The following is a 25838-nucleotide window of genomic DNA, read 5'->3' as shown; positions in this document are numbered from 1 at the left end:
ATCAATAAAAAAGAAATAAAGTGAGAAAGTTGCTTTAGTAAAGACATGGACAAATTTTGTTTTTCTAAACCTTAAATTCAGATTAGGTCAGATTAAGGGGGGATAGTTTGACCCATATCTCTGCACATTCCTGCATTAAGCTGTTTCAAGACAGACTTGAGCACACACCTGATCAGGTCCCATAGGCATGCGTCCCATCACCATCGGGTTCATACCCATCTGCCCCCCATTTGGCCCATGTGACCTCCTCCTCCGTTAGCTGGCATGCCGTTCATCATCATGCCTCCATACTGCCCTGGATTCCCCTGCTGCCCAAACTGCTGCTGGCCCGGTGGTCCCTGCTGTGCAAACTGCTGCTGAGGGTATGAGCTGGTGATTGGAAGAAAAAAAAGGTTAAAGACCACATATGGTTTATCCATCTCCCCTCCTTGCCCCCTCAAAAGCAAGTGGAGAGCAGTAAATTGCATCATACCTGTTGCGCCCCATGCCTCCCTGTGACCAGCCTTTCATATCAGCACCTTGGTACATGGGACCACCTTGCGGATGCTGCTGCATTATGGGGTTTTGAGGCCCCATGCGGCCAGGCATCATGGCATTTGGTGGACTGCCACCTGATGGGCCAAAAGAGGGGTCTCCCTGCTGGCCCATCCCTGTGGAGATAAATCATCAGCCATCTAAATACATGTGATAAGAGGCAGCAGTGCCGGGTCTCACCACCAGAGGGAAGCAGAATACTTTAATGCTCCTGGCTCTGTGTACTCACCGTAGTTCCCACCGTAGCCAAACTGCTGGGGGCCCGGCTGACCCATGTTTGGGCCTCCCATAGGGTTGTCCATGCTGCCAGGAGCTGTGACGTTGGGAGGGGGACTGAATCCTCCGGCAGCTGCCGCTTGCTGTTGCTGCTGCATCAGCATCATCATGCGCTGCCTCCTCATCTGCATGGTGACCATCTCTCTGCTGCGCTGAGCCATCATCTGAGCATTGATGAAACCCGGCTGCACAGAGCACGCACATTGTCAGAGAGCCGCTGGAAGCCTGAGGTAATGTTTTTTATGTTTCATGCAAGCGTGGTAAATTAAATTTCAGGAGATTGTACCTGTCCTCCCATGCCCGGCTGCATGCCGGGTCTCATGCCAGGGTTGCCCCCTGGATTCTCCATCTTCATGGGCATGCCCTGCCGCGTCTGATTCATGAACTTTGGAGAAAAACAAACATTCAACATCAGATGAAATGAGATATTACACATTTACAGTGGCGGCTGTATTTATGGTGTTTCTGTGGTTGTACCTGTTGCCCCTGCAGCCTCTGTTGCAGCTGCAGTCTCATTGGCTTGTTGGCACTCATCATCCTGGGTCTCATCATGTTGGCACGAGGATGCCCCATGCCCCCCATTCCACCCATACCTGGGAAGCTGCCGCCTTGACCCATCTGTGACAGTATGGGCCCAAAACCGCCTTGAGCCTGGGCCTGACCCTGCATTGGATTCGCTCCGTAGCCGGACTGCATGGGCATGGCGGGGGGTCCAGGATAGCCCTGTGTATAGAGAGGCTTCTGGTCCAGTACCATGGATGGGTCCTGGCCTGGAAAAGGCTCCATTGGCTGCTCGGTTCCCTGGGTCTGGATGCGGACAGGACAAGAGGACAAGAAGAGAAGTTTGTCAAACTTCACTGTCTAATTGATTAATTTCCAACTGGGTGGTTCTGTAATTGTCTTTTTCTAAGCAGTGCAGACGGTTCCCTCAGGGCTCATCTATCTTCTTCAGTAAAAGAACAGTCTGAACACAGTGAGTCATGACTGAAATATTGAATGCAAAGATAAACGCTCACTTGTGAGTCACGATATGCAGACTGACCTTTTCACCGTTTGCATTACTTCCACAAAGATACAGAACTTTTATCCAAGTTTTTTTAAATGTTTTCTCACCTGGTTGACCAGGTCTGGGATGCCCAGAGCTCGGTCGATCTCCTCCAAAGCAATACCATCTGTATTATTCAGCAGAGAATCCAGCTGGTCAAGGAGGGCTCGTTCGTCGCTCTGACCCTCGCTGGTAGTGGGAGGCACCAGAAGGTCATCCAAGGTGTTGCCAAACTGACGCCTATAACAAACACATAAAGAAACTTGGTGTGAGGTTCAGGGTTTACAGGTAAATCCTGAAAAAAGTAGTAGTAGAAGGAATGTTGCACTGACCTGTTGCCCTCCATGCTCATCATGGTGTCTGGCCAAGACGGGGACTGATTGGGCTGTCCCTGCTGGCTGAAGGGGCTCATACCCATGCCCATGTCTGCAGAGCCTCCTAAACCACAGACAGGACACCATCACAATCACTATCACATTTTAAATCAGGGCATTTTCAAACCATGTACAAACATCAGTGTTTATGATGCTTTGACACCATCAATGCCTGTCACACGTACCCATATCCATGAGCTGTTGCTGCAGCATGGACCGGGTTCCTGGCACACTGTTGGAGCGGTTGACCATGGGTCCTGACATCATGTTCTTCCCATTGTGGTAATCCATGCCAGGTCGGATCATGGATGGGTGTCCTGCTGAGCCCACAGGGCTAGCACTGGAGCGTGGCATGCCCCAGTCCCCTGAACCTCCCATGGGAGACCTCTGGGGAACCATGCCTCTGTTCATGGGGCCTGGTAAAACAAGAGCAGAAGACCTTCATCTGTCAGAACTATCAAAGAGTTATAGGAGAGGAGTGCTGCCCAGTCTTGGTCTTTAACATATTTTTCATCTATTGTTTCAATGTCACATAGTCAAAGACCTAAATTGGAGGACACACACACTCAGTGAAAAGAGTGAGAAGAAAAAAATGTGCAGAGAACGTAAAAGTTGGGCCACTTGAACACACCGATGTTTCCTGGGTAGCCGTCTGGGCTTCCCATCATGTTCTCCTGCTTGATAAGCATGGGTCGTCTACCTGCTCCTCCAGGCCCACCAGGAGGCTTCCCGTCCATGGAAATGGTCCTCTGGAAAGGCCCCCGAGGTCCTGGACCCATTCCTGGACTTCCTGTTTACAAGAAAGTGTAGTAGAACTAAGAGTGCAGTGCAACCTTTTTTTGCCCTGAATATAATGGGGGCATTTTTGACTGTTTGTCAGAGCTACATGTTGACATGCAGGAACTGATTCCTCCACAGCTGAGCTGTCTGCTGTGGAAGTAAAAAGGAACTCAGAAAGACAGCATGATGGTGCCAGATGTTATTTTAGTGGTATTTTAGAATGATATCATGACATATGAGGTTATAACTCCCTCCCTGCGTGCAACTGTCACTTCTCATAGCTTTTTTGACCACTTACCCTGCAGGCTGTCGTCAAGACAACCCTGAGGTTTGTTCCCTGTGTCGTTAGCTCCACCGCCAGCCTGATCTGGGTAAAAGTCAGAGCTTGAACCCCTCAGATCTCCCAGAATAGACTCCAGATTGTGCAACTGAACAATAAAAATGACACAAATTAGTCATTATGCACAGCGTCTGAGATTTATAGTCACTGAGACCAATAATTATTTGCTAAAAATGTAATCAACATTCATTCTTACATCATCTGGTGGCTCTGATTTGATCTTGCTTTCAGGATGGTCAGGTGCATTGCCAGGGCCTGATCCGGGGCCAGACTGTGGAGGGCCGCCGGGAGCGCCTGGAGGTCCTTTTCCTTCTAACTCTTCCAGTTTGGGCTTAATGTCCACTGGCTCTTTGGAATCATCCTTATTGAGGAGGTAGTGGAGGAGGGCGTGGGTTTTCTCCTTCTTGGGGCTATGCTGCTCCTGTTTGGGGTCTGTGATCATCCCAGGGCCCGATCCAGTCCCGGCGCCTCCGGTTCCAGCTTCACCACCCTCCTGGCCTCCAAGTGACACCTTCCCTGTGGCCTCAGCTGTGATCTTAGCTACTTCATCTGGAGTGTTGCCATTTTGAAGGAGCTTGTGTAAAATCTTGTGCTTCTCTTGCAGCGAGCCTGTGTAGTGGGATGATGATATCGAAGCTGACACGCCCCCTGGCCCGGTCGCTTGGCCTGTATTGGCACTGGCTGAAGAAGACGAAGAGACACCCGTTGAAGAGGGGCTTGTCATGCCACCAGTAGCATCCTTACTGTCTGAGGCTGCAGGAGCGCTGCTGCTGGTTGGTGGAGGTACCGGCGGCCCTGTTGGTCCACTGCCTCCTATTCCCAGTTCCTCAGTTGGAGACGTCAGCAACTGCAGCAGCTTCTTGTGCCCCTTACTGTCTGGCACCCTGCGAGGAGGTTCAGAGCTTCCCACCCCCGCGTCACTGCTTCCCTCTCCAGACTCTTTAGCCGCTGTAGCTGCCTGGCTGTCCGGTCGGTCTCCAGAACTCTCAGCCTGCGAGTGCTGATGGTGGTGGTGATGGTGCATGGGGTGGTGATGGTCACTGGGTCCAGGCCCCAAGCCTCCTGCGGGGCTTTTGGAGCCATCTGGGCCTGGTTTGGCTGGCTGACTGGGCTGGCAGGAAGAAGAGGAGGAGTGGATGCTGGGAGAGCTGTCTGGTTTATGGGCTGGTGATGGGGATGTTAGGGTGGTGGGGAGTGAGCTTCCCACTCCTTCACTGATAGCTTGTAGCGCATTTAGGGAGCTGCTGGAGAAGGTGGTGGTGCTGCTGCCACTTCCTCCACCACTGCCAATGCCACTCATTGGGGAGTGAATGCCTGAAACGGAGAGAAATGTTACTATACTGAAAGAGGCTGTAAATAATGATGCTGCAATGACTTCACATTCTGACACACTTGCCTCCAGGTGAAAACTGGTTGGCGCCCATTTTCGGGCTCCCTCGATTCCGGGGCGACATCAGGAGTCCTTGCTGGGGACCGCCCATTCTAGGGCTTCCCGAGGGGCTGTTCATACCGCTGAGCCCAAACCCTCCACTGCCCTGAAACGGGGGCTGCTGAGGGTGCTGCTGCATGCCTTGGCTCGGGTGATTCATGGGACCCATCTGATTCATCTGATTCATCTGGCCCATCTGATTCATCTGCATCATACGGTTGCCCATGCCTCCACCTCCTCCTGCTCCTGGTCCTCCACCACTCCCTCCGTACATAGAACCACCTCCCATTGGACCCATATGACCCATATGGCCCTGCTCATTCATGCCAAAGCCTCTGTTCATACTGCCCATACCCCCCATCCCCATTCCCCCACCAGAGTTCATTTGGGCGTTGGGGTTGGGACCTCCCATGCCTTGTTGTCGCATGGCATTTGGCATCATGTTGCCACCTGGTGCTGAGCGGTAACCGTTTGGTTCCCTGTATGGAAAGAGAAAAGACTTAATACCCTTGAAAATGCCATGACCGCTTACAATAACCTCTCTAAGGCTGTAGAGGCTGGAGATAAATGCAACAAAAATAAGGGCTCCTTCTAACTGTTCACAGAATGTCGGTATATAAAAGCTAATTCAGCTGCTACTTCAGCTATTTATGTGGTGAATACTTCGGCTGCCTTCACAGATACGCTTGGAGTGCTTTTTTGTAAATACAGTAAAAGGCACATATTTGGCCCTGTTTGAATGAGTGTTTTCAGTTCCTGACCTTTGCAGTAGGTGAGTGGAGATGAAGCCTTGCGGCTCATTGCTCATGGGGTGCCGGTAGAGTTTGCTCTTGGTCTGCGCTGTGACTGGAGTGCCATCAGACAGGGAGAAGCGGTACAGGGGTGTCTCGGCGTGACCCTGCAGAAAGGCTGCAGAGACAGACGGATTAAAACACTTAACCGATAACAGAGGTCATCAATCACTGCCTCTGTGTTTGAACCAACTCAGTGATTACGAGGATCAATGTTAGGAGCGCCAAGACATTCTTATTCATGAGGTCGATACTGAAATGCATGAGGTGCCTGCGTGTGTTTAAACAGCAGGTCTCATTAAGATTCAAACACAGCGACATCCTCACGTTTCATTAGGATTAATTCAGTACGTTCAGTGACCCACCCTCGTGGTAGTGCCGTTTGTGTGACCAGGGCTGCCCGTCACTGTGCTGAAGGAACATCTGGATGCAACGCCTCAACAAATCTTCCCAGCCCGGACGCATTGACGCTCGAAGGGAGTTCTGGTCGATCTGAATCAGTTTACCTGCCGGGGAGGACAGAAGCAGCACAAGCAGTAGAAGAAGGAGACATAAGAGAATGAGACACGATCACAGATAAAGACTGAACATCTGGCTGTTTAATGAGTATGCAGCTTCTCACCTGAGAGCTCATGTCGGGTATTGAAGCTCTCTGTTCTCTCCATGGCTGTCACTCGACGAGCCACGCAGATCATACATGACTGAAGGTCTGCAGGAGGAAGAAGAGATGGGTGTCAGTGATACGCCCAAGTCACAGAATATAAAATTCTTCTTTGAAATTAACTGCTACACAAACGTGGTTGTTTTGTTTTGTGTCTTTTTTTTAATTAGATTTCAGGTTTTGGGGGGGGGGGACTTGTAAGAATGTTGCTGACTTCTCCTACCTTCCCCCTCCTCAATCATGGCCTTGGGCTGGGTAAGAGCAAAACACTGCATGGTCTCGTAGCGCGGCCCTCCTGGCCCCTCCTCCATGGGGCCGTGGGCATGGCCAAATTTAACCAGCATCCGGCAAGTGAAGGTGTGACTCTTCTGTCGGGCTGCCTCGTTTCCCCACGACACTCCATTTACTAAAAAAAGAACACAAACACACAAAAAAGGCTGAAATGGAATGAAGCTTCTTCTGGGAGTGAAAACCACACCCAGCTATGAATGGACTGCCTGTAATCAAATATCACAACAAGCTCACACCCTTATCCTGCCTCAGACATACACAGGACAATCAAAACAAACAAAGAAATCGCACTGCAACATGTATTGTCCCGCTTAAATTGAGAAGCAGAAGCCTCTCCTGCTGTTTGGATCCCTGGCTAAATGGACCATGGGATTAATGTAGCCAAGGTGTCGATTTCCAATATCTCTCCCTCTCTGTGTGCTCTGCAGTGGGCAGAGGCCAGGGACACTCAGCCATCTATCCTCATTTAGACCCTGACTCCTCATCACGGCACGCACGCACACACACACACACATTTAGACGGGGGTCACCTTCACAGGGCGGGGGGGAGAAATAAAGAGGCAAACTTCAGAGAGACATCCAATGGTCCTCCAAGGTCTGCCTTATCAGGGGGCCTTGAGTTGGCCGGAGGTTTGTGTCTGGCAGGTGCAGGGAGGGATACAAGAGAAGACCCAGGAGAGCAAGACATGGTGGTGTGCTGGGGAGGGTGAGTGTGTGTGTGTGTGTGATAGTGAGAGGTGATTTAACAAGGCCTTGGGTTTCTACTCGACAGTGAAAAAACGGCAATGCGGTCGCCGGGTCCGACATCTCCCCTCAGACACAATTAGCCAACAGCGAGAGCAAGACAGAGAGGGTCAAAAAAAACACTGTGGCTAACAACAAAAGCTCACTTCATGCACACGAGTGTGTATGTGTGTGTGTGTGTGTGTGTTTTTTTCTTGGGTGCTGTGTATTTAACTGTAGCTGGCATGGTCAGCGGTCATCCCACAGGAATGTGCAGAGAGAGCGCATTTCATTCATGGGCCTAAAAAATAATGAAGGAGGGGTGGGTGGGTGGGTGGGGGGGGGGGTAGAGCAGCAGAGCGAGACACAATGAGGGGTGGGAGAGCAGAAAGACAGAAAAAGAGAGAGAGAGAGAGCGAAGCAGGTTGAGGAACAGACAGACAACCACAATATTCATCTTGGTAGGCAGCCATATAAAGTATGAATGAGGCTGAGAAAGAGTGAGTTGAGAGAGGCACGAGGGACGCTGAGAGGAAAAGTAGATAAAGACGGGTCTTAAAAGATAGAAAGGGGAATGAATAAAGGAGCGTGCAGAGATAGAGAGACAGAGGGTGGAATAAGTGAGAGAGCGTGTCAATGACATGTCAGAGCCGCCGCCGCTGCTTAGGAACATTACTGCAGAGATAATCGAGTAGCAGGTTCAGTCAAGAACTCATATCCATAATTAATCAGCTTTATAAATAGTTGCACTGTGGGCCTACACACACACACACACACACACACACACACACACAAAATGCATTGCTGACACAGACATGCAAATATGAACAACAGGTGAATGATGTCTGTGCAAAACATTTCTTGGAAATCCGACAATGTTTCTGTGGAATTATTCAACATGTAAGGACTTCAGGTGTTTGAGCAGCTAATGATAATTCAGTGTTTTCTTTTTTTTTTTTTTTAATAATTTTCTGATTTTATTTCAAACCTAGAATAAATTCTGCAGGTCAGTCTAAGACTAAAATAATATGTACTTAATCATTACTAAAAACTACAGCCAAATGCTTCTTAATTGTGACTGCACGACATGCATAATAATCAATACCTTTACTTTTAACACCTGGTTAACATCCTCAGCTATTTTACTTGGAATCGAGTACTGTATCAGTGCAGTATTTGTACTTTAACTCAAGTTCAAGATCTGAATACTTCCTCCACCGCTGACATGTGACATACACATGCAAACACACAGTGCATTAAAGAAGGAAGAAAGTGTGGAGGTGCATTATTCAGCAGTATGTAGTTTCCAGATGGCTGCCATGGGATCTGAATAGAGCTCGGGCCTGTTTTACACTGTCTGGACCACTGAGTGTGACTGACAGCTGCGCTACGCTCTGCCTGCTTAGCACCGAGTGGGTGGGTGCTCCTGTGCACATGTGTGTTTTGTCAGGTGTGTGTGTATGTGTGTGTGTGTGTGTGTGTGTGTGTAGATGAACAAGCTTCCCAGGAGCTCCTCATTATAACAAGAGATGGAGTAAAGACCAGAGGAGCATGAATAAATTACTGTGTGAGTTTACATGTGCACGGAGTTGTTGTAACCTCGCAAAGTTTGTTTTATGCCTCGACCCTGTGGAAGACGTCAAACAGAGTTCACATTTGAGTGTGTGTGTGTGTGTTTGTGTGCGCGCGTCTCACTGTTGGTCTTGGGCAGGTTCTTGTGGAACTCCTCCCTGTCGTCCTCATGGAGAATGTTGTACACACTGGTGTTGATGAGCTCCTCCTGTTTGTACTGCAGGTACTGCGTCACGTTGTCCGACACAAACACGATGCTGCCTTCGCGGTTCACCACAAACAGGAAGCCATCCAGAGCCTGGAAGCACAGCGACAGGAAGTCACCACCAGCCAGCTGGCCAATCAAAGCATGAATACATTTGGTCTGACTGACGTCTGCAGAATGCTGGACTCACCTGCAGCAGAAGTGGCCCCAGGTGGTCCTTGTCGATGACCCCCTGACCAGTTGAGGACACGTCTGACTTCTGAACGTCGTCATCGTTGGATGACGCTTTTCCTGGAGAAGAGAAAAAAAATTCAAGTCACAAAAACATCACAAACAGCTAAAGGAGAAACACAAGGTGAGAGCCACGATACCTGAGGAAACAGCCAGGCAGTCACTACTCTAGCTGCACCAGCAGGGGGCAGCGTTTCTCAATCTTCACTTTTTTCTTTTTCTTTTTTTTTTAAGATTTAAAACTACAGGTGAGGAGGGAGACGGACTGAGGCAGGTTTCTCTGAGGAGCCCGTCAGGAGGAGAAGAGGGCTGGGTGCATGTGGAGCAGGTAGCTGCCGTCCTCATGCTTTATATTCAGTGTCAGACTGTGAGGGACTGTCTGGTAGGCTGGGGCTGAGAGAGAGAGAGTGCGCGAGAGAGAGAGAGAGAGAGCGGGAAGAGAGCTCTGGAAGCGGTAATGGTGCAGGGGCAGGAGCTGAGACACCTGAATTAATGGAGGGGCTGAGGCTCAGAGAGGGAGATACAGAAACAGGGAGACGGGAAGGTCTGGGGATGAGACAGAGGGACGTAGATGGAGCTGATTCTCAGGGAACAACAGACAACGTTTTGGGTTTTGTTGTATTAATGCAGGGCTTGGTCTGAGAAAGAGGCGGGGGTTGCTCGGCTACAGGAATCATTCTATCTGATTAGCTCCCAAGGGGCACAGATACCCACACAAAGAAAAAAAAAAGCCATCGCTGCCTTAAGCCAGACAGTGTGAAGTTACAGAGAGGAGGAGACGGAGAGAAAGAGGCTGCTCTCCATCAGTTCATTCAGTATCTTAAGATGCTGGGAGCAAACCTGGAGATACTGCAACTGACTGTGCTGCAATACAGATGAGACACGAGGTGGGGGGGGGGGGGGGGGGGGGGGGGGGGAAGCAGAAGAGGAGGAAGAGGAGGAAGAAGGAGCAAAGAATCCTGAGAGAAGAGAAATGAAAAACAGTGTTTGATGGAGTGATTGATGGAGAAAAGAGCAAAATGAAGACTGGCAGTAAGAGCAACTGAAAGTGAGAGGAGGAGGAGGAGAAGAGGAACAGGTAGAAAGCGAGAGAAGAGTCTAAACGCCTGTGTCATTTCTGTCTTCACTTCCTGTAACTATGGCAACCTGTCAGCAGCCAGTCAGGGCCAGCTGTAGCCTCTTCCCCTTCCTGTCGAGGTGGCAGACACTGACTGAGCTGAGCAGAAACAAGACGGAACAAAATTCAGCACCGGCTCTCACCCTGATCTCCTCAAATTCACCTTGAATGGAAAGAATTCATACTGACACCTGTCTGAATCCAACCCAACCCCAGCCTGCAGATTTCAAAGAGTTTGAAATGAAATGACCTCCGCATGACAGAGACACAACTGTGACAACAGCAGATGTAACTGAACTAATAATTTGGCAGTTCAGCAGAATGGATGGGCATGTGATTACCTGCAAACGTCCAATTAAACAGCCCCTGGCGAGGCCGGCACACAGCTGTGCATGGCTATAACGTACACACACACACACACAAATACATACACACGCACCACAATGACAGGTTCACAAAGCGTTGTCGTTGTTTCCACCCAAACATAAACAGTTAAGGCTGTGAAATTTGTGGGAGATGAATGACTGATCTGTCCTTGCACCTGGGTCCTGGCGATGTGAGTGTGTGTGTGAGTGTGTGTGTGAGTGTGTGTGTGTGTGCTACAAACCGCCAGCTGTCTCTACAACCTCTCTTCCTCTCTCCTTAACACCTTTCCTACACACACACACTTCTCAGCAGTCCACCTGACTTGAGGTGCACCTGTCCGGCTCCAGCCCTCTGTAACCCTTCACCATTTCCACTCACCCTGCTCTTTGATCTGGCGGATTTGCCGCACCGTCTCTTTGAGGATGGCACATTTGTCCGGCTTCACGTTGAAGCTGTCGATGTCGCTGAGGTTGGCGGAGATCAGCTCCGCCAGCTCCTCGATGTATTTGCTCTCCTGTTCCCGTCGCTTCCTCTCACACCTGCAGGAGGTGACATAGGAAGAGTTAAGCTATAAGCTGTCACAACTATCACACCGACACCTTTACTTCCCACAACACTGGGTTAAAAAGACAATTACAATGTAGTTTTTACAAAAATATATTACACGTCATGCAACTATGTGCAAGCTACTATAAACAGTTGCTATATCTTTAACCTAATTACTACCCCCTTGGTCAAATAGTGGCTTTATTAAGAGCTGCAGCTTGGTGGTAAGTGGTAACTGACCTCCATCCACTTCGATCTTTCTTGTGATGCAACTTGTCAAATAAAAACTAAACTCAAACATTTCTATACAGAAAATCTTTCTATACGTGCACATCCTTTAGTTCTTACTCATCGCAGCAGACATCATCATAATAGCTGCCCGGGCTTGAGAATCCACTGACCCAGTAGCCCACTTTTTCCCTCTCATTCACTGATCACACACACACTCACCCCAGACCAGGCGTGTCACAAGTGGAGAGCTTGCGTTTCCGGTTTTCTGAGCTCAGAGGCTCCATGGAGTTCTCCCCCAGTCCGCTCATCGTGTACACATATCAGCACCTGAGAAGGGAGGGACAGTGTAAATACGAGGCTTTCACGCCGCCTCTTAGCTCTTACTTTATTTGTGATTGTGAAAGAAAGACGTCTTTTTTCAAGTCAGCAAAAACAGTGCAACAGAGGCAGGTTGTGAAGTGGAGGGTAAAATATGCTTATATCATGCAAATCATATTCTCCTGGCAGACACTGACGAACATAAACATGTCTCGTCGGCCGCCGCCTCTTCCTCCTCCTTCTCCTCCTCCTCCTCCTCCTATTTGGAGAATATGAGAGTAAGCATGTGAGGTTGCATTTGTTTGTGTGTGTGTGTGGGCCTGTGCATGTATGAGTTCATCAGCTCATATGGTACATCCACACACACACACACACACACACACAGGATTAGCAGTGTCTCTGATGATAAGCCACACTGCACAACTAACCCCGTTAGACAGCCGTCTGTCTCCCATAATGCACCACATTTCGTCTCCAGGAAGTGAGCTGATAAAGAGAAAGAGAGGCAGATGGGACGAAAAGAGGAAGAAAAGGAGGAGGAGGAAGAGGAGGAGGAGGAAGAGGAAGAGGAAGAGAAGGGAATAGAGGGAAGGAATGGAAGAAATAAGGGAGGGAGGGGAGAGAAGCCGGTGCTGTGAAGTGAGCTCTGATTGGTCACTTTCTTTGCCACAGTGACAGCAGCTGACACTGGGGAAAGGTAGGAGGGAGGGAGGAGAAAGGAGGATGGAGGGAGGGAACAGAGGAAAGTAAATGAAGAGGGGGAGAGAGAGCACAAATATAGTGGAAGACAGAGAAAATGCAGAGGAAGAGGAAAAAAAATACCAAGGGGGGGAATCAGAGCGAAAACAGGCGGAGGCAGGAGGCGGGAGTGAGCCGAGAGAAAGAGAGAGAGATAAGGCATGTCAAAGAAAGACAGGAGGGAAGGAGGAACAGGTGAAAGGAGGAGGAATTAGAGGAGAAGATGTAACATTCAGACTGTCTGGAGTGTGTTTTGAATGCATGTGTGGCGCACAGAGTGGGCTGAAAGCCTCCAGTACCCCTCTTAACCTTCACAGCCAGAGCAGCTTTTTCATTCCATTGATTACATGGTTATCCTCTGACCAGAGCACTGCCTCTCCTGCATAGCAAATCAGGCCAACAGCAGGGGAGAGATGCCGGCCTGTTATTTAATCATCACGCACCATCATCTCAGGCTTCTTCTTCTCGTCGGATCGGAGCAGTTCACATAAACCACCGGATTGTTTTTGAATAGTTTCAGGGCTTCTTCCCTCACACCGAGCTCACACCCAGCTAAAAACACGTGATTCCAACAGAGAAAGAATCAATGAGAAGGTCTGCCGCTTCACATGGCGTCATGACCAGGTGGAACATAAGTGCATTCTCTAGCAAAACAATGCCAGGGCACGCTCATGCATCTAAAAGCATTGTGCAGGTACTCTTGCTCAATTCTTCCGTTTGAGTTTCTTTCAAATTTCTCCTTTTATCTCTCCCTGGAGTCCCTCCCATCTGACTGACTGTCTGCCTGCCTCTGAGTCTTTGTCTGCTTGCCTACCTGCACATCTTCTTGCCTATCCTCCAGTCTGCCTCCCCGTCTGCTGCTCTTCGTTAGACAACCCCCCACCACCACCACCACCACCACCACCACCATACCCCCGCTTACTGTTGTCTGATGAAACCTACCACGAGGGAGCAGAAGAGGCAGTGAGGAGGGAGGGGGGGTGTTCAGAACTCGAGGAGCCAAAAGGAAAGTGTTTGAGTGAAACTCAACGTCTTTGCTCTGATGCCGATCGAGCCCGCCTGCCAGCCTATTGATGGAGTTCTCAAAGGGGGAGTTGCTCTAATTGCGGGAGTGAATGAGGCGGCCCCAGAGAATGGTTGATTAGGAGGTTGCAGAATGCCCCAGGGAAATGGGTCACCTCCAGCCTGGCGCGGGCCGCCCGCTTTTCCAGTGCAGGGAGAAAGTCAATTACACGCTACAGGCAGTGAGGCCTGGTGGCAGAGAGGCAGCGGAGCTGTGGTGGGTACAATATAGCAGCAGGGGGGCAGTGGGAATGAGACGTGTAAAGAGGGAAATGGGAGAGGGTGATGGCGTTATTGAGGGCAGCAAGACGGAGTGGAGAGATGGGCATGAAGATGGCAATTTAAAGGACAGAGAGTGAGATGTGAGAGTGGAGACCAAGAAGTAGACAGGAAGACAGTTTCCCTGCACAGATGACGTTAAAAAGATGTGGATGCACCCCATCCACATCTTTTTAATGTCATCTGATGGAGCTGATGTAAGCATGGTGATGGCAGCAACCAGGATTCTGCTGGAAAACAAGCCGCCTTTTTAACCCATCAAAACCGAATGTTAGTCTAATAAGCATCATCATCATCACTACCAACATGGTGGCCATTGAGCCTCTTACAGAAGAGGGTGTTGGGACTTTTTTAAATCCACATCCCTGGCTGGCAGGATCACCGTGGACTCTCAGACAGCGCTGACATTGCTGCAATCTTTTAATTAGCCGAAACAGAAATACCACAAAAAGTGATCAAACTCTCAGTCAAAGAGTTGAACTGTACACCTCATTAACTGCACCTCCTGTCAACGTGTCGCCAAACGCAGAAGCTCATAAGAAGATTAGGACGGAGGAGACTGCATGGCAGCAAAGGGCTGTGGCGGAGTCAGGTTAGGACTGAGGGACTGAGGCACGAATGAAGCAGCTGATCATCTCATCTCAATCTCTACGTGCAATCTTAATCTGAATCCTAAGGCACAACGTTTTTTTAAATATTTATGTTTGTGCAACTATTTCTGTCAGCTGTTGACAAAAGAACATGTTAGCCGAGAAATAAGAGTTGAAAATGGGAGCTGGACAAACTCAGCTGACAGCATGGTCACGACGAAGCCTTCTGCTGTGCCGACAGCCACAGGTGAGAGCAGCCACGCAGGTAAACAGCTCTGAACTTTCATACTTGCTCTGACCTGGTTCTCAACCCTGATCTTGACCCGAGCGATTTCACGGGGTCACCTCCCTCACGCTGACAGTTGACCCGCATATTTTCCAGGTCATTGCACGGGTGCAACAGGAGGATCAGAGTCAGGTCAAATCCGCTGCGGCATTACCTGGAGTGAAGCTGAACCCTTGAGGTCTGGCTACAGGACAGTAGCCTGCCAGTGACCCCCCCAGAGCCCGGTGGGAGGACAGCTCACCAGGAACCACAGGGTTTACGGGTTTTATAGCAAAACGGTGGGGAGGACATCCCAGCTCACCTCGTAAACTGAAGGCGTGAAATCCAATGCCAGTTCCCATGCTAGAGGACAGATCCGAAGAACAAACACCACACTGACTGACATCACCCCACGACCAGAGGTTTCATATTCCTAAACTATACATGGTTCATCTCCATAAATTCTGTGTTCAGGAGCACTAAAGAAGGGGCAGTGATGATACCACTCCATTTTGTCTCCTGCCTCACAAACCACCTTGGTCCAAAGTAACAAACACACACTCACTTTGTTCTCTAAGTTTAGTTCTTCTTTAGTCATAATCTGGATGAGGATTTTTAGCTTCTTTGCATGGGATCAATCCCTGCATGCTGCTCATTTGCAGGATAAATCACGTTAAGCTATGGAGACAACACATTTATTTCAGCAGTCTTCATCAGGTAAACCAGACGCGGTTTAATAAAATCTCAGTTTACCTTGTGGTGCTGAAGCTTTACATGCATCTGGTGGCATTTAATTCTGATTTGAACCTGATGGGCTGAGAGTGCAGTTATGTGAAGGAGAACTGAAATCACATCAATATAATGAGGTGCGAGTCACAGGTATGGTTTTATTTCTGCCTGCAAATTCTTCTGTATGACTTCAGTTTCAAAAACCATTTGAGACTTGATTGACGCTTCTTTTAACGGATGCCAATCAGGTCTGTCGTCTAAACCTTTTAACAATCTATTAACATACATGACTTAATATAAAGCTGAAGTCTCCCCCTGACTTTGCACTTCGGAGCATCGTTCATTCATTTCACAGTCAAATCCTGGACATGAATGTTTTTTTTGCCGTGTTCTGGTGTAAAGAGGAGAAATCTCTGCAATCAGACGAGCGATGCTTCACTCACAGACGTTCGATTAAAATGGATGAACAGCAGCTAAACACTGAAAGCAAAAATTAGGTTTGAGAAGACAGAAAACAAAGTGGAGAGACGGCAGACCTCCCACGATAGAGTGAGTCACAGCAGTGGGGGGAAAAGCACAATGTACCAAACAAGAACGAGTCGGAAAGAGTTGGTGGAGGCTGACAACGAGTGAACGGGAAAAATGAGCAAATCATCAACACGGGAAGACTTATTCCTGTTTTAACAGGTTGGGAATCCCGTTTGGAGTTTGTGGGCAACAAGAGAGCTTCTAGCTTAATTTAACGAATCTGTTCAGAAGCTAAAACAGTGTTTGGCTGAGCTAACCCACCAACTTTCTGTTTTTTTTTAGCGTCCCTCTTTCCATTCTGTCAGTAGATGTGGGGCGATAAGACCGTGAAGCCAGGGCGGTTTGGGCAGGGTGCTGGTGGTTGGCAACAAAAGAGAGAAGCAGACAGGAAGGAGGGAGGAGAGGGAAGGTGACAAGAGTTAGCAGGGCAGGCGTGCTCAGGCTGGGTGATGCAAATAGCCCCACTGTCGCCTTCCCTGCCTCCCACGCCTGCCCGCCTGCCGCTCTTTCATAATCTCTGTTGACAAAACAGAGGCACACCGCCCTGGTCTGGCCCTGTAAACTCACACCAGTGACATGAGCAGCACTTTAACTCCTCACACAAACCATGGAGAGTCACTGCTGGTTTAATGAGTGACTCACAGACAACACGACAGGTCTATTTCTGTCTTTTCTTTAAATTACATTAGTAATAAAAATACACATTTAAATCAAGAAATGACTGAAGCTTCAATTTCATCTTAAATCAGGAGCCACCTCGTTCTATCTGACATAGGAAAAGTATCCGTCAACCCATTCTCCAAACTCCTCAGTACTGCTGCGGTAGCTACAAGGTGGGGGGGGAGACGTGCCTAGGGACCTGAGAATCCAGCAGCTTACTCCAGCTGAGCCCTGCAGTGAGTCCAGGGGCCTCCACCCAGCTGACCCTCCTTATCAGCTTCATTATTTGCAATCTTGTTCCTTTTTTTTTTTTTTTTTTTCATTGTTTGGCACCGTTCAGAAAATTTCCTGGCATCTGTGCGTTTAAAAAAAAATACTTTAACAATCAACTAACTGGGGCCACCCAATGCAAAAGTTGAAGCTGCAAACAAAACATTACACCTCAGCTGCCAAACTCCACCCAAACTGAGCCCGAATCCAAGACGAACAGCTGAACGCGGCACATGGTTTCTGCGCGGTTTAATCCAGTTCACATCCTCAATATCTTCACGCTCTCTCAAAACAGCACTGAGGATCCAGGCAGAAGAAAAGTTTCTGCACGTCACCTGACTTTAATGCAAAACAACAGTTTCACTTTCTCACTTTAACCAGTTGTCTTCCTGTTCACGTCCAGTATCTGTCAGGTCATTGGCTGGATTCCCCCCCCCCCCTCTCTCTCTCTCTCACACAATCACAACTGCTGTCTGTGCAGCTACAACATGTCTGCAGAAGAACGTGTGTGTGTGTGTGTGCACGTGAAGGAAAGAGTATGGTTTGTCTAGGTGTGTGTTATGTGTGTTGTCACCTGTAGACAGGGGTAAAAGATTAATGCTCTCTTTCAGCCTCTGTGGCAGGTAGAGCACAAAGAATAATTTGATTTCTGCTCCTTGTCTCCCTGCTTTCTTCCCACTCTTCATTTTCTCATCTGCCTGAAAATCATCCTCGCAACCCTTTTCCCCTCGTTACCAGCGCCGCCGCCGCCACCAGCACCACCAGCAGCAGCAGCAGCAGTCCAAAACTATTGCACCTTCCAAGATCCAAACCTCAAACACAGGAGAGGAAAAAAAAAACACCTCCATAAAACATTTGCCTCAGAAAACACACAGTGTTCTCTGAATTTCAGCACTCAGGTCAGGAGGATGTTGCAAGAGTGTGGCAACAACAAGAAACTGTCTCTGACAAACCGCTCAACCTAAACCCAGCAGGCCGTTACCATGCCAACCAAATGGGATGTTAGTAGCCCACCTTGCTACGGCGCCAAGATGATGGACGATCAGATCCCCCTCCTCCCCTCTCTGTGGGGGTGTGGTCCTATGCGGGCAGATCAATGGAGTCTGGAGGAAAAGAAGAAAAAAAACACACAAACGGAAAAAAAGTTTAACAATCAAGCTCAACACTACATGTGCATTATATTGAAGAATAACATGCAGCATTATTAACCGGCAGGCTGAAGACACGTGCACAGGAAGAAGCATTAACAGCTTAATGAGGAGAAGGAACTGTGAGGGAGCTGAGCTATGTGCTTTTTGTCTTCATTACGGCTGCAACACAGCAAACACACCACAGCTCCTGTGCATTTGCATTGACACACACACACACACACAGACCGCTCCCACACACAAAAAAGGGGATGTTGAGACACAGGTTTCACAGGAAGCCGAAAACCTGAAAGTGACGACATTTCAGCCATGCAGTCGACCAAACTATAAAAGGTAAAGGGAAAAGTGCTTCCCAGCAGACGAGCGCTCCGGATCCATACGCATGGATTTGTGCTGTTACTGGCAAATATGTCCCGTGCTGGACTCGGAAAACGAACCATTAGCCTAAATCACCGCTCTAATCCCAAAAGCACATAATGGACTAATTTGTGTCCATTTAGATCCTGATAAAAAACAATGTGTGTGTCTGTGTGTGTTTTGGCCACGCTGCATTGTTGTAGTAGCTCAAGTGTTCTGTCTGCACAATCACAAGTGAGTATCCCGTAGGGGTAAACAGTGTGTAACCATGGAGAACGCTGGGCGTTTCCATGACACCCTGTCATCAGTGAAGCACCGGGATGTCTCATGTTCATCTGTCACCGCTCCTCAGTGTGTGTGTGTGTGTGACAGAAACTAGGTTTACTTTCGTTCTAATGAAGTGGATGTGTCATGTCAGAGTGTTTGTTTGTATGGCTGATCTCATGCCTGGCATGCCTGCGTTGCGTATGTTCACATGTGTGTATGTGTTACCACGTGCCTGTATGCCGACCTGACCGCTGGCTGCACCCGTGATTGGGAGCAGATGGGGGCTGTCGGTGTGTGTGTGAGGAGAAGAAGAAGGAGGAGGAGGAGGAGGAGGAGGAGGAAGAGGAGGGGTGGGTGCTCCAGTTTAGGTGATGTATGGACTCTCACACACAAAGACCCTCCTTCAACCGATGTGTTTCCTATTAATTGAAAGAGGAGAGAAATAGAGCCGGAGAGTGACTGCTTAAGTGGGGAGAATTTATAGCTCAGCTGTGACAAAGACTAACTGACTCCAATTTTTTTTGTGTGCAAAAGTTGGGGTTCAGAAAAAAAAAAGCCGCTCTCACTGAAGGCTCTCTTGCACGAGCCGTGGCAAGAGAGCCTTCAGTGTGATCATTACAGCTCTTTGTGCTCACTTTGACACAGCCATGAAACCCAGAGTGAATAAAATGGTACTTAACGGCATGTGGCGCTGCTCACACCGGCATAAAGCCTTGAATATAAAAGCAGTGTGAATGAGCTTAAGATGAAAAGTCAATGGAGAAATGTTAAGCTCGCAGTCGCCGAGGTCTTTTTTAACCGACCACTCTCCCCTCTGAACACGTGTCTGTTTATCTCCACGCGCTCTTCAATTACTCGTCAACAAAGAGCCAAAGGACTTTGTGCTGTGACCATGTTTGCTCGCTTCTTCAATGTACTTAAGCGACACAATAAACATCTTACACAGAAGCATCGTCTTTTTTAGTGAAGAAACTCAGATCACAGATGAAATACAGATGATTTCAGAGTTAACCACTTACTGAGGGTGTTTACACAGGAGCTGCCGACTTCATGAACTTAGAGATGATACAGTGATACTTACTGCTCAGAGCTCATTCAAACAGATTGTTTTAGATTTCTTCTTCTTTACATGATAATTAATTTTTATCTTATAATCACAGTTTCTAAAAGTCACCTTACATCAGACTGACATCACAAAAACAGTCGCAGTAAAATACTGACAGAATCAACAGGTGAATTCAACACAAGAAGAAGAAGAACAAGAAGAACAAGAACAACAAGAAGAAGAACAAGAAGAACAAGAAGAACAAGAAGAACAAGAGAAGAAGAAGGTGTGTGATCTTCCTGGAGGGCAGTTATCGTTGTTGACCGCAGATAAAGGAGCTTTTTGAGACGGAGAGGGACTAAAGTCGTCAGACCACAAACCAAGTCTGATTGAAAATCAATATGTATATTAAAACTTAATACTCTAACACTGTGTGGGATTGTGCAGAGCAGAACTGTGCGCCCATCTTTAAAACAGGAACCAAACAGAGCACACCATTAGGTCTCCGGTCTCTAACATTTTATTGAATTTGAATCCAGTATCAAATCCTCTTACTGAACCCCAATCCTTTCCAATCCCTTATCAAATCTGATTAGGTTTAGCTGGCAGCATCTGCAATCAGCTCAAGTTGTAAAAACTTAAAGATTTTTAAATAAATTGCTGTCTTCTTCTTCTTCTGAGGAGGAGGAGGAGCTTCAGATATCAAGCGTTTTAGGTTCAGAACTACTGATTATTTATTGATCAGTGTCAAATAAGAGAGCCAGAAATGCACAATTAAATAAATATCTACTTGAAACATTTTTTGTGTAGTTAGAATGTGAATTTTGTCATTAGCCACAGAGCCAGTTTAGCACCTCCATTATTTGAACATTATACAAAAGTTTTCTACATGATTGTTTGCTGATGTGAAGAGTTAAAGCATGTACATTTAATTAAGTTCAATTTGTATATTTCAACAGCTACAGGTGAGTCTTCAACACACTATTAAAGCCAAAAGGATCTTTGCCTTTAAGAAGCATCTTCAAGTGTCTGAGGCGGACGAAGTCCAGCCAGCTTTATTCTTCCCCCCCCTCCATGCAGGATTTGTGTGAGTGTGTGTGTGTCTTCTTCTGTAGTAGTGAGGGGAAACAGCGCATGCTAGCACACACAGCGGCACAGTGAAGATGCATAAAAGTACTTGTGTGTGCAAAAGTGTGTGTGTGTGTGTGTGTGTGTGTGCACTCTGGGTGACTCTTCTTTAGTTTTAGCCCCCCCTCCTCCACAAAAACCCAGCACCCGCACTATACGAGCCAGGCCACATCTTGGCACCCTGCCTCCCTTTAAACAAATCAGACCACAGATGCTAATAAAAAAACCATCCAGTCCAAAGCTCGCCTCCTCAGACAAGGGGGTACCAAAGAGGGGAGCCGTTCTCAACCACCCAACTCCGTCTGAAACTAAGACGGAGCGCCGCTATTCACTGCGAACAAAACGTGCCAGTCTCTCCACCGTCTCCATCGTCCCCTCTCCCCCGTTCTGTCCCTGCTAAATGGCTCTGAATGTGAGATTGTTCTTAACTAACCTCACTTAAAAAAAAAACACGCACACACGCAATGAAAACAAGTTACTTCAGTGACAAAGTGAGAGTGAACTTTCCATCTTTAGACTAATTACTACTATCATAGCACACAGCCTGCTTCAAACTTCAGGGATAAGAGTGTGTGTGTGTGGGGGGGGGGGGGGGGGGGCAGGTCTAAAACTCCTCCAGCCGTCCGTCCAGGGTGTGTCTGCTGCAGGCTGCCATCAAACATCATTTACATATTCAAAAAAAAAAAGAAGCTCTTTGCATGACTCATCCTTTCCAAGAAAGGTAGAGGAGGTCGCGCTCGCACAGCACCGTGTTACACTATGAAGACTTTAATTAACCCAAAGCCTCATGATTAATCTGCTCCAAATGAACACAATAAAAAAGAAGCAACCGTAAGAAGGAAAGAAAGAAAATTCATGGTATCAGGTTTTTGTAGTGGCTCAAGGCAAAACATCTGTTTTCAGTACAGCCTGACAATTTTCTTCTCTGCGTATTAACTCGTAAAACCACGTTTTAAAGATAAAAAAAAACAGGGATCGCTTCACACATGCTTCACTGATCCTCTCATACTGTCCATGTTTTATCCCGGTTATTCTGAGTTACAATTAAGCATGCAGGGTTTATTCCTGACACTCAGTCAGTCAAGTTCTGTTCAGATGTGTGTTTCCCCCTTCAGGCTGAACTGTATTAATGTTGGTATTCCCATTACTTTAATTTAAATTACACAATTACTTTAATACTTAAAATCCTTAAAAACTAATATCTAATATTATCCCAGATGTGCAGCTCTGTGCTATTTCACCAATATTAGCATGCTAATAGGCTAATCAAAGGTGGTCAACAGCACTCATAGCAATCAATCAGCCTCAACGGACACCATCTCAGCTATGTAAAGGTTGAAAATGAATATACAAGTTATATTATTCATAATAAATTTTTAAGGAAATCTGCATATTTGTGAAAATTCACTACCATAACATGCAACGAATGCCATTATGTATGAGAGAAAGCTGGTTTCACTGTTCAAAAATAATTTGAACAGGAAGTGAAGTGACAAAAAAAAAAAAAACTGCTTCACTTTCCCCTCATTATGCCAGCACCATAATATATTCTGAGGTGTCCTGAGCTAGACTTGTAGCAGGAAACACCACCCTGCTTTGCATCATCGTGTTCTTCAACTTTCCCTTTGTTAATCATTCACTTGTGTGCGGCTCCTTGCATGAACAGGTGACAAAAACACAACCTCATACACGCACAAAAAGCGTCCTTTCAGTGCAGTCGGGGAGTTTGTGTTATTGTTGAGTTCCTGTTACCTTCGAGTATGTGAGCTACACAGTATCACTGTAAATCAGAGATGATGGAGATCATTAAAAAGCTTCGCCGTGCTGTAATCTTACATTTCTGTCAAACCCTGACAAGCGCAACAGCGCGTGTTGTTAACAACAGCTCTGCTACTTCACTTGAACCCGACCACGTGCTGAACATATGTGCAGAGGAGCCGCCATAGGAAAGGAATGGAGGGATTCAACAATCACACCGAGAAAAGATAAGAACAGTAAAATTTCACCTCATCTCCTCATTTGTCACCTTCAGCTGAACGGAGAGGAAAACGAGCCGCACAGGGACAGACTTTGTGCAGACATGGCGAGGTCAGAACATGTGTCTGACACGGATCAAACAGCCTGAACAGGCCTGCACACTCAAACACACAACTAGGTTAATTAGATGGTGCAAATCAATAATGCATCATCACAGCATAGAGAACTATTTCTCTGAGTTAATTAACAATAAAGCAAGAAGCAAAGCTGTCAAAGCAGAGTGTGTAAATTAATGGAGAAAAATACAGTGATATTGCAGTGAACCAGTCACCTGCCTTTAGTCCAATGAAATAAAAATGAGCAGAAAAACAGATCCTATAATATAGAACTTGCATCTCTGAGTTGCGTCTCAGTCAATTAGCAAAACAATTTGCCAGAACCGGAGTCGCCATCACTCAGCTGTGACTACACACTGTGTATCTGTGCAATCTGCAAACTCACCGGCTACGCCTCCATCACAAACACACGCTGCATTGCATTATGGGTAACCGACACTGCTGCTGGTGAGGAGATAGCCATCTTTGGCTCATCTCTGCTACAATTAAATACTTCCTGGATGGCTCAAACCGCAGATAAATGTGTCCACAAAGAGGTGTTTGTTTTTCATTCTATTGGTTCGACATGGTGGTTTTTGATGTTTTAAATAATCCACAGTGTTTTCCTCTAAAACTCCAGTCAACTAAGCAGGAAAGCTTGTTTTTCAAAGAGCATAAAAAAACTTTAAAACCAACCAAATAAGCACTGGTATCAACAGATTTGATGCAGCAGCGCTGCACTGATCTCTCTCTCTCTCTTTAAAGAGCATCTCAGTGTCCTGGAATAAACCTGCATTTGAAGCAATCCTGCTCCTGCACTCAGACTGACCCGCGCCTCCATGAAGGCCCCTATTTTCTATACCAACCGATTACTGTGCAGGTACAGTTGATAGACAGAATTACTGCTAAAGCAGATGTCAGAAAAGACTTTTACCAAGCTGCAATGCCCGAGGCAGACATGAAGCCAAATGTTAAGTGTTCAAAACTGCAGTTCACCATGCAGCCTCTAGAGGGCCGGCTCCAAAAGTGACTTCCATGTTAAAATGTCCAACTTTATTCATTTTCATTCTACTAGGACTTAAAATTATACATAATAAAGGAGGCAATCACCGAAGCTCACTGCTTCCTTCCTCTCGCTCCACTTCCTTGCCTGTATTTGGAGTCTAGGCAGACTGTTGACTGTTGGGTAAGCGTGGAGGAACAATATGTCACTGTGAAGCTGTTTTTCTCACGAGATAATTTAATGCAGATACAACTCCAGCTGCCAGCAGAAAGAACATTTCTTTTGCTGATGCATATGTGTGAGGATAAGTTTGTCAGAGTTTTTAAGTGTGTGTGTGTGTGTGTGTGTGTGTGTGTGTGTGTGTGAATAAGACTTTCTGTAGTGTAGCTGTGGGAACATAATTGGCTCACAATAACCCATCAATGTGGTCTAAGTGAGAGAACACCATCTTCTCCTCCACCTCTGTGGCGTCTCCTCCTCGCCTGCTTCTTCACACTTGCCGTGGTGACAGTGAAGGAGCAGATTCACCACATAAACACCCTCCTCCCTGTATTTATTTTACTCAGAGTCCAAAAACTGCACAGCATAAGGAGGAAAAAAATGATCCTGGGTGGGAGGGGTGGAGGAAGAAAAAGAGGTAGATACACAAACATACACTGCAGATTCAGCTGCGTACACGTGCATGGGACACACACACACACACACACACACTCCTGGTTGAGCATCTAAATCACATTAGCTGCCTGCCTGCCATCCATCACTCCCACAGACAAAAGCACATGCCGGAGAGGCAGGGAAACTGCATGGCAACATGCATAACCACCCACAAACAAACACACAATCGGTCACAGAGCGAGCTGACACACCTTGAAACCAGCCGACAGCAGTGCCCCCCCCCTACCCCCGCCCCCACCCCACATCACAACTTCCATTCACTTCCATGCACATCACTGCTGGCACATTTCAAGGTGCATGTGCAGGGAGCCACTCATTTGCCTCTGTGTGCCCAGCAAAGTTACAATCAACAATTCCATGGTAACACAATTGTGTTTTCTGTGTGTGTGTGTGTGTGTGTGTGGAGGGGGGGGGGGGGCTTTAAATATTTAAAGCAGAGGAAGAGGAACATCTTGAGAAATCTTTCTATTCTGTCTGTATCAATCTTCTTTCCCATTAGAGGGGGGATGGGGCCGTTATCTATCTAACTGTGTGTGTGCGTTTGTTGTGTATTTATTGTAGGTGCCTCTTATAGATGGTGCGGGTGAATGTCAGTGGGGTGCTCCTTACCTAATGGGATGCACAAAGCATGAGAGTGTGTGTGTGTGTGTGTGTGTTTATCTAATGGGCTGTCTCATGGGTAAAGTAATTGGCTGGTAACACACAAGAGAAGAAGAAGAAGAAGACAACGATGAAGAAGAAGAAGAGAGAACTTGATGTGTGTTCCATATATTATAAGACCATATGGTGCCCGCTGTGCAGCAGGAGCGAGCAGAGCACCACAGAGCAGCCCTCATCCACTCGTCTATCGAGTCAGCTCCCACTGTTCTCCTCCCTCCTCCCTCCCTCCGTCTCTCTGGCTCTGTCTGGTTAACTCAATAACATCCACAGCCTCCTCTCTCTCTCTCTCTCTCTCTCTCTTAGCTCACTGGCAAAAAAGAGCCCCCCCCCTCCTGCTTCCTCTCATCATCTCCACACCTTTTTCCTCAGCTAGAAGCTGCTGCAACCTCATCATCCGGACTTCAATCGCATTAAAAATCTGAAAAGTGACTGGTGATTGAGACTGTGTTTACACTAAAGAGAACTTCCCTTCCCTTCTCTTTTCTATCCCAGGTTGTGAACAAGCAGCAACAATTAAGACAGCGCTCCACCA

The 25838-nt window shown here is 47.4% G+C and overlaps 1 protein-coding gene across 5 annotated transcripts in view; it reads right to left on the bottom strand.

Moving 5' to 3' along the window:
- Positions 1-25838, bottom strand: part of LOC114438266 (nuclear receptor coactivator 3-like) — a 43956-nt gene that overhangs the window by 2496 nt on the left and 15622 nt on the right. For 2 of the 5 annotated variants that reach the window (XM_028409488.1, XM_028409489.1), the window contains exons 2-22: positions 17966-18054; positions 11732-11839; positions 11114-11274; positions 9212-9312; positions 8940-9114; positions 6454-6636; positions 6192-6278; positions 5935-6075; positions 5540-5687; positions 4746-5257; positions 3546-4663; positions 3308-3437; positions 2861-3019; positions 2415-2645; positions 2188-2293; positions 1924-2095; positions 1288-1617; positions 1097-1195; positions 764-995; positions 473-650; positions 210-369 (exon numbers count right to left, since the gene is read on the bottom strand). In XM_028409488.1, coding sequence (XP_028265289.1) covers positions 210-369; positions 473-650; positions 764-995; positions 1097-1195; positions 1288-1617; positions 1924-2095; positions 2188-2293; positions 2415-2645; positions 2861-3019; positions 3308-3437; positions 3546-4663; positions 4746-5257; positions 5540-5687; positions 5935-6075; positions 6192-6278; positions 6454-6636; positions 8940-9114; positions 9212-9312; positions 11114-11274; positions 11732-11820 — 4512 coding nt within the window. In that variant the 5' untranslated portion in view covers positions 11821-11839; positions 17966-18054. Of the gene's footprint in view, positions 1-168; positions 370-472; positions 651-763; positions 996-1096; positions 1196-1287; positions 1618-1923; positions 2096-2187; positions 2294-2414; positions 2646-2860; positions 3020-3307; positions 3438-3545; positions 4664-4745; positions 5258-5539; positions 5688-5934; positions 6076-6191; positions 6279-6453; positions 6637-8939; positions 9115-9211; positions 9313-11113; positions 11275-11731; positions 11840-17965; positions 18055-18160; positions 18253-25838 lie in introns of those variants that run through there. The other 3 variants (XM_028409487.1, XM_028409486.1, XM_028409490.1) reach the window with 3 other exon arrangements.

This window comes from Parambassis ranga, chromosome 7 (assembly GCF_900634625.1).
Source record: "Parambassis ranga chromosome 7, fParRan2.1, whole genome shotgun sequence".
NCBI classification, from domain to species: Eukaryota; Metazoa; Chordata; class Actinopteri; family Ambassidae; genus Parambassis; species Parambassis ranga.
This window is presented reverse-complemented; position numbering and strand designations above follow the sequence as displayed.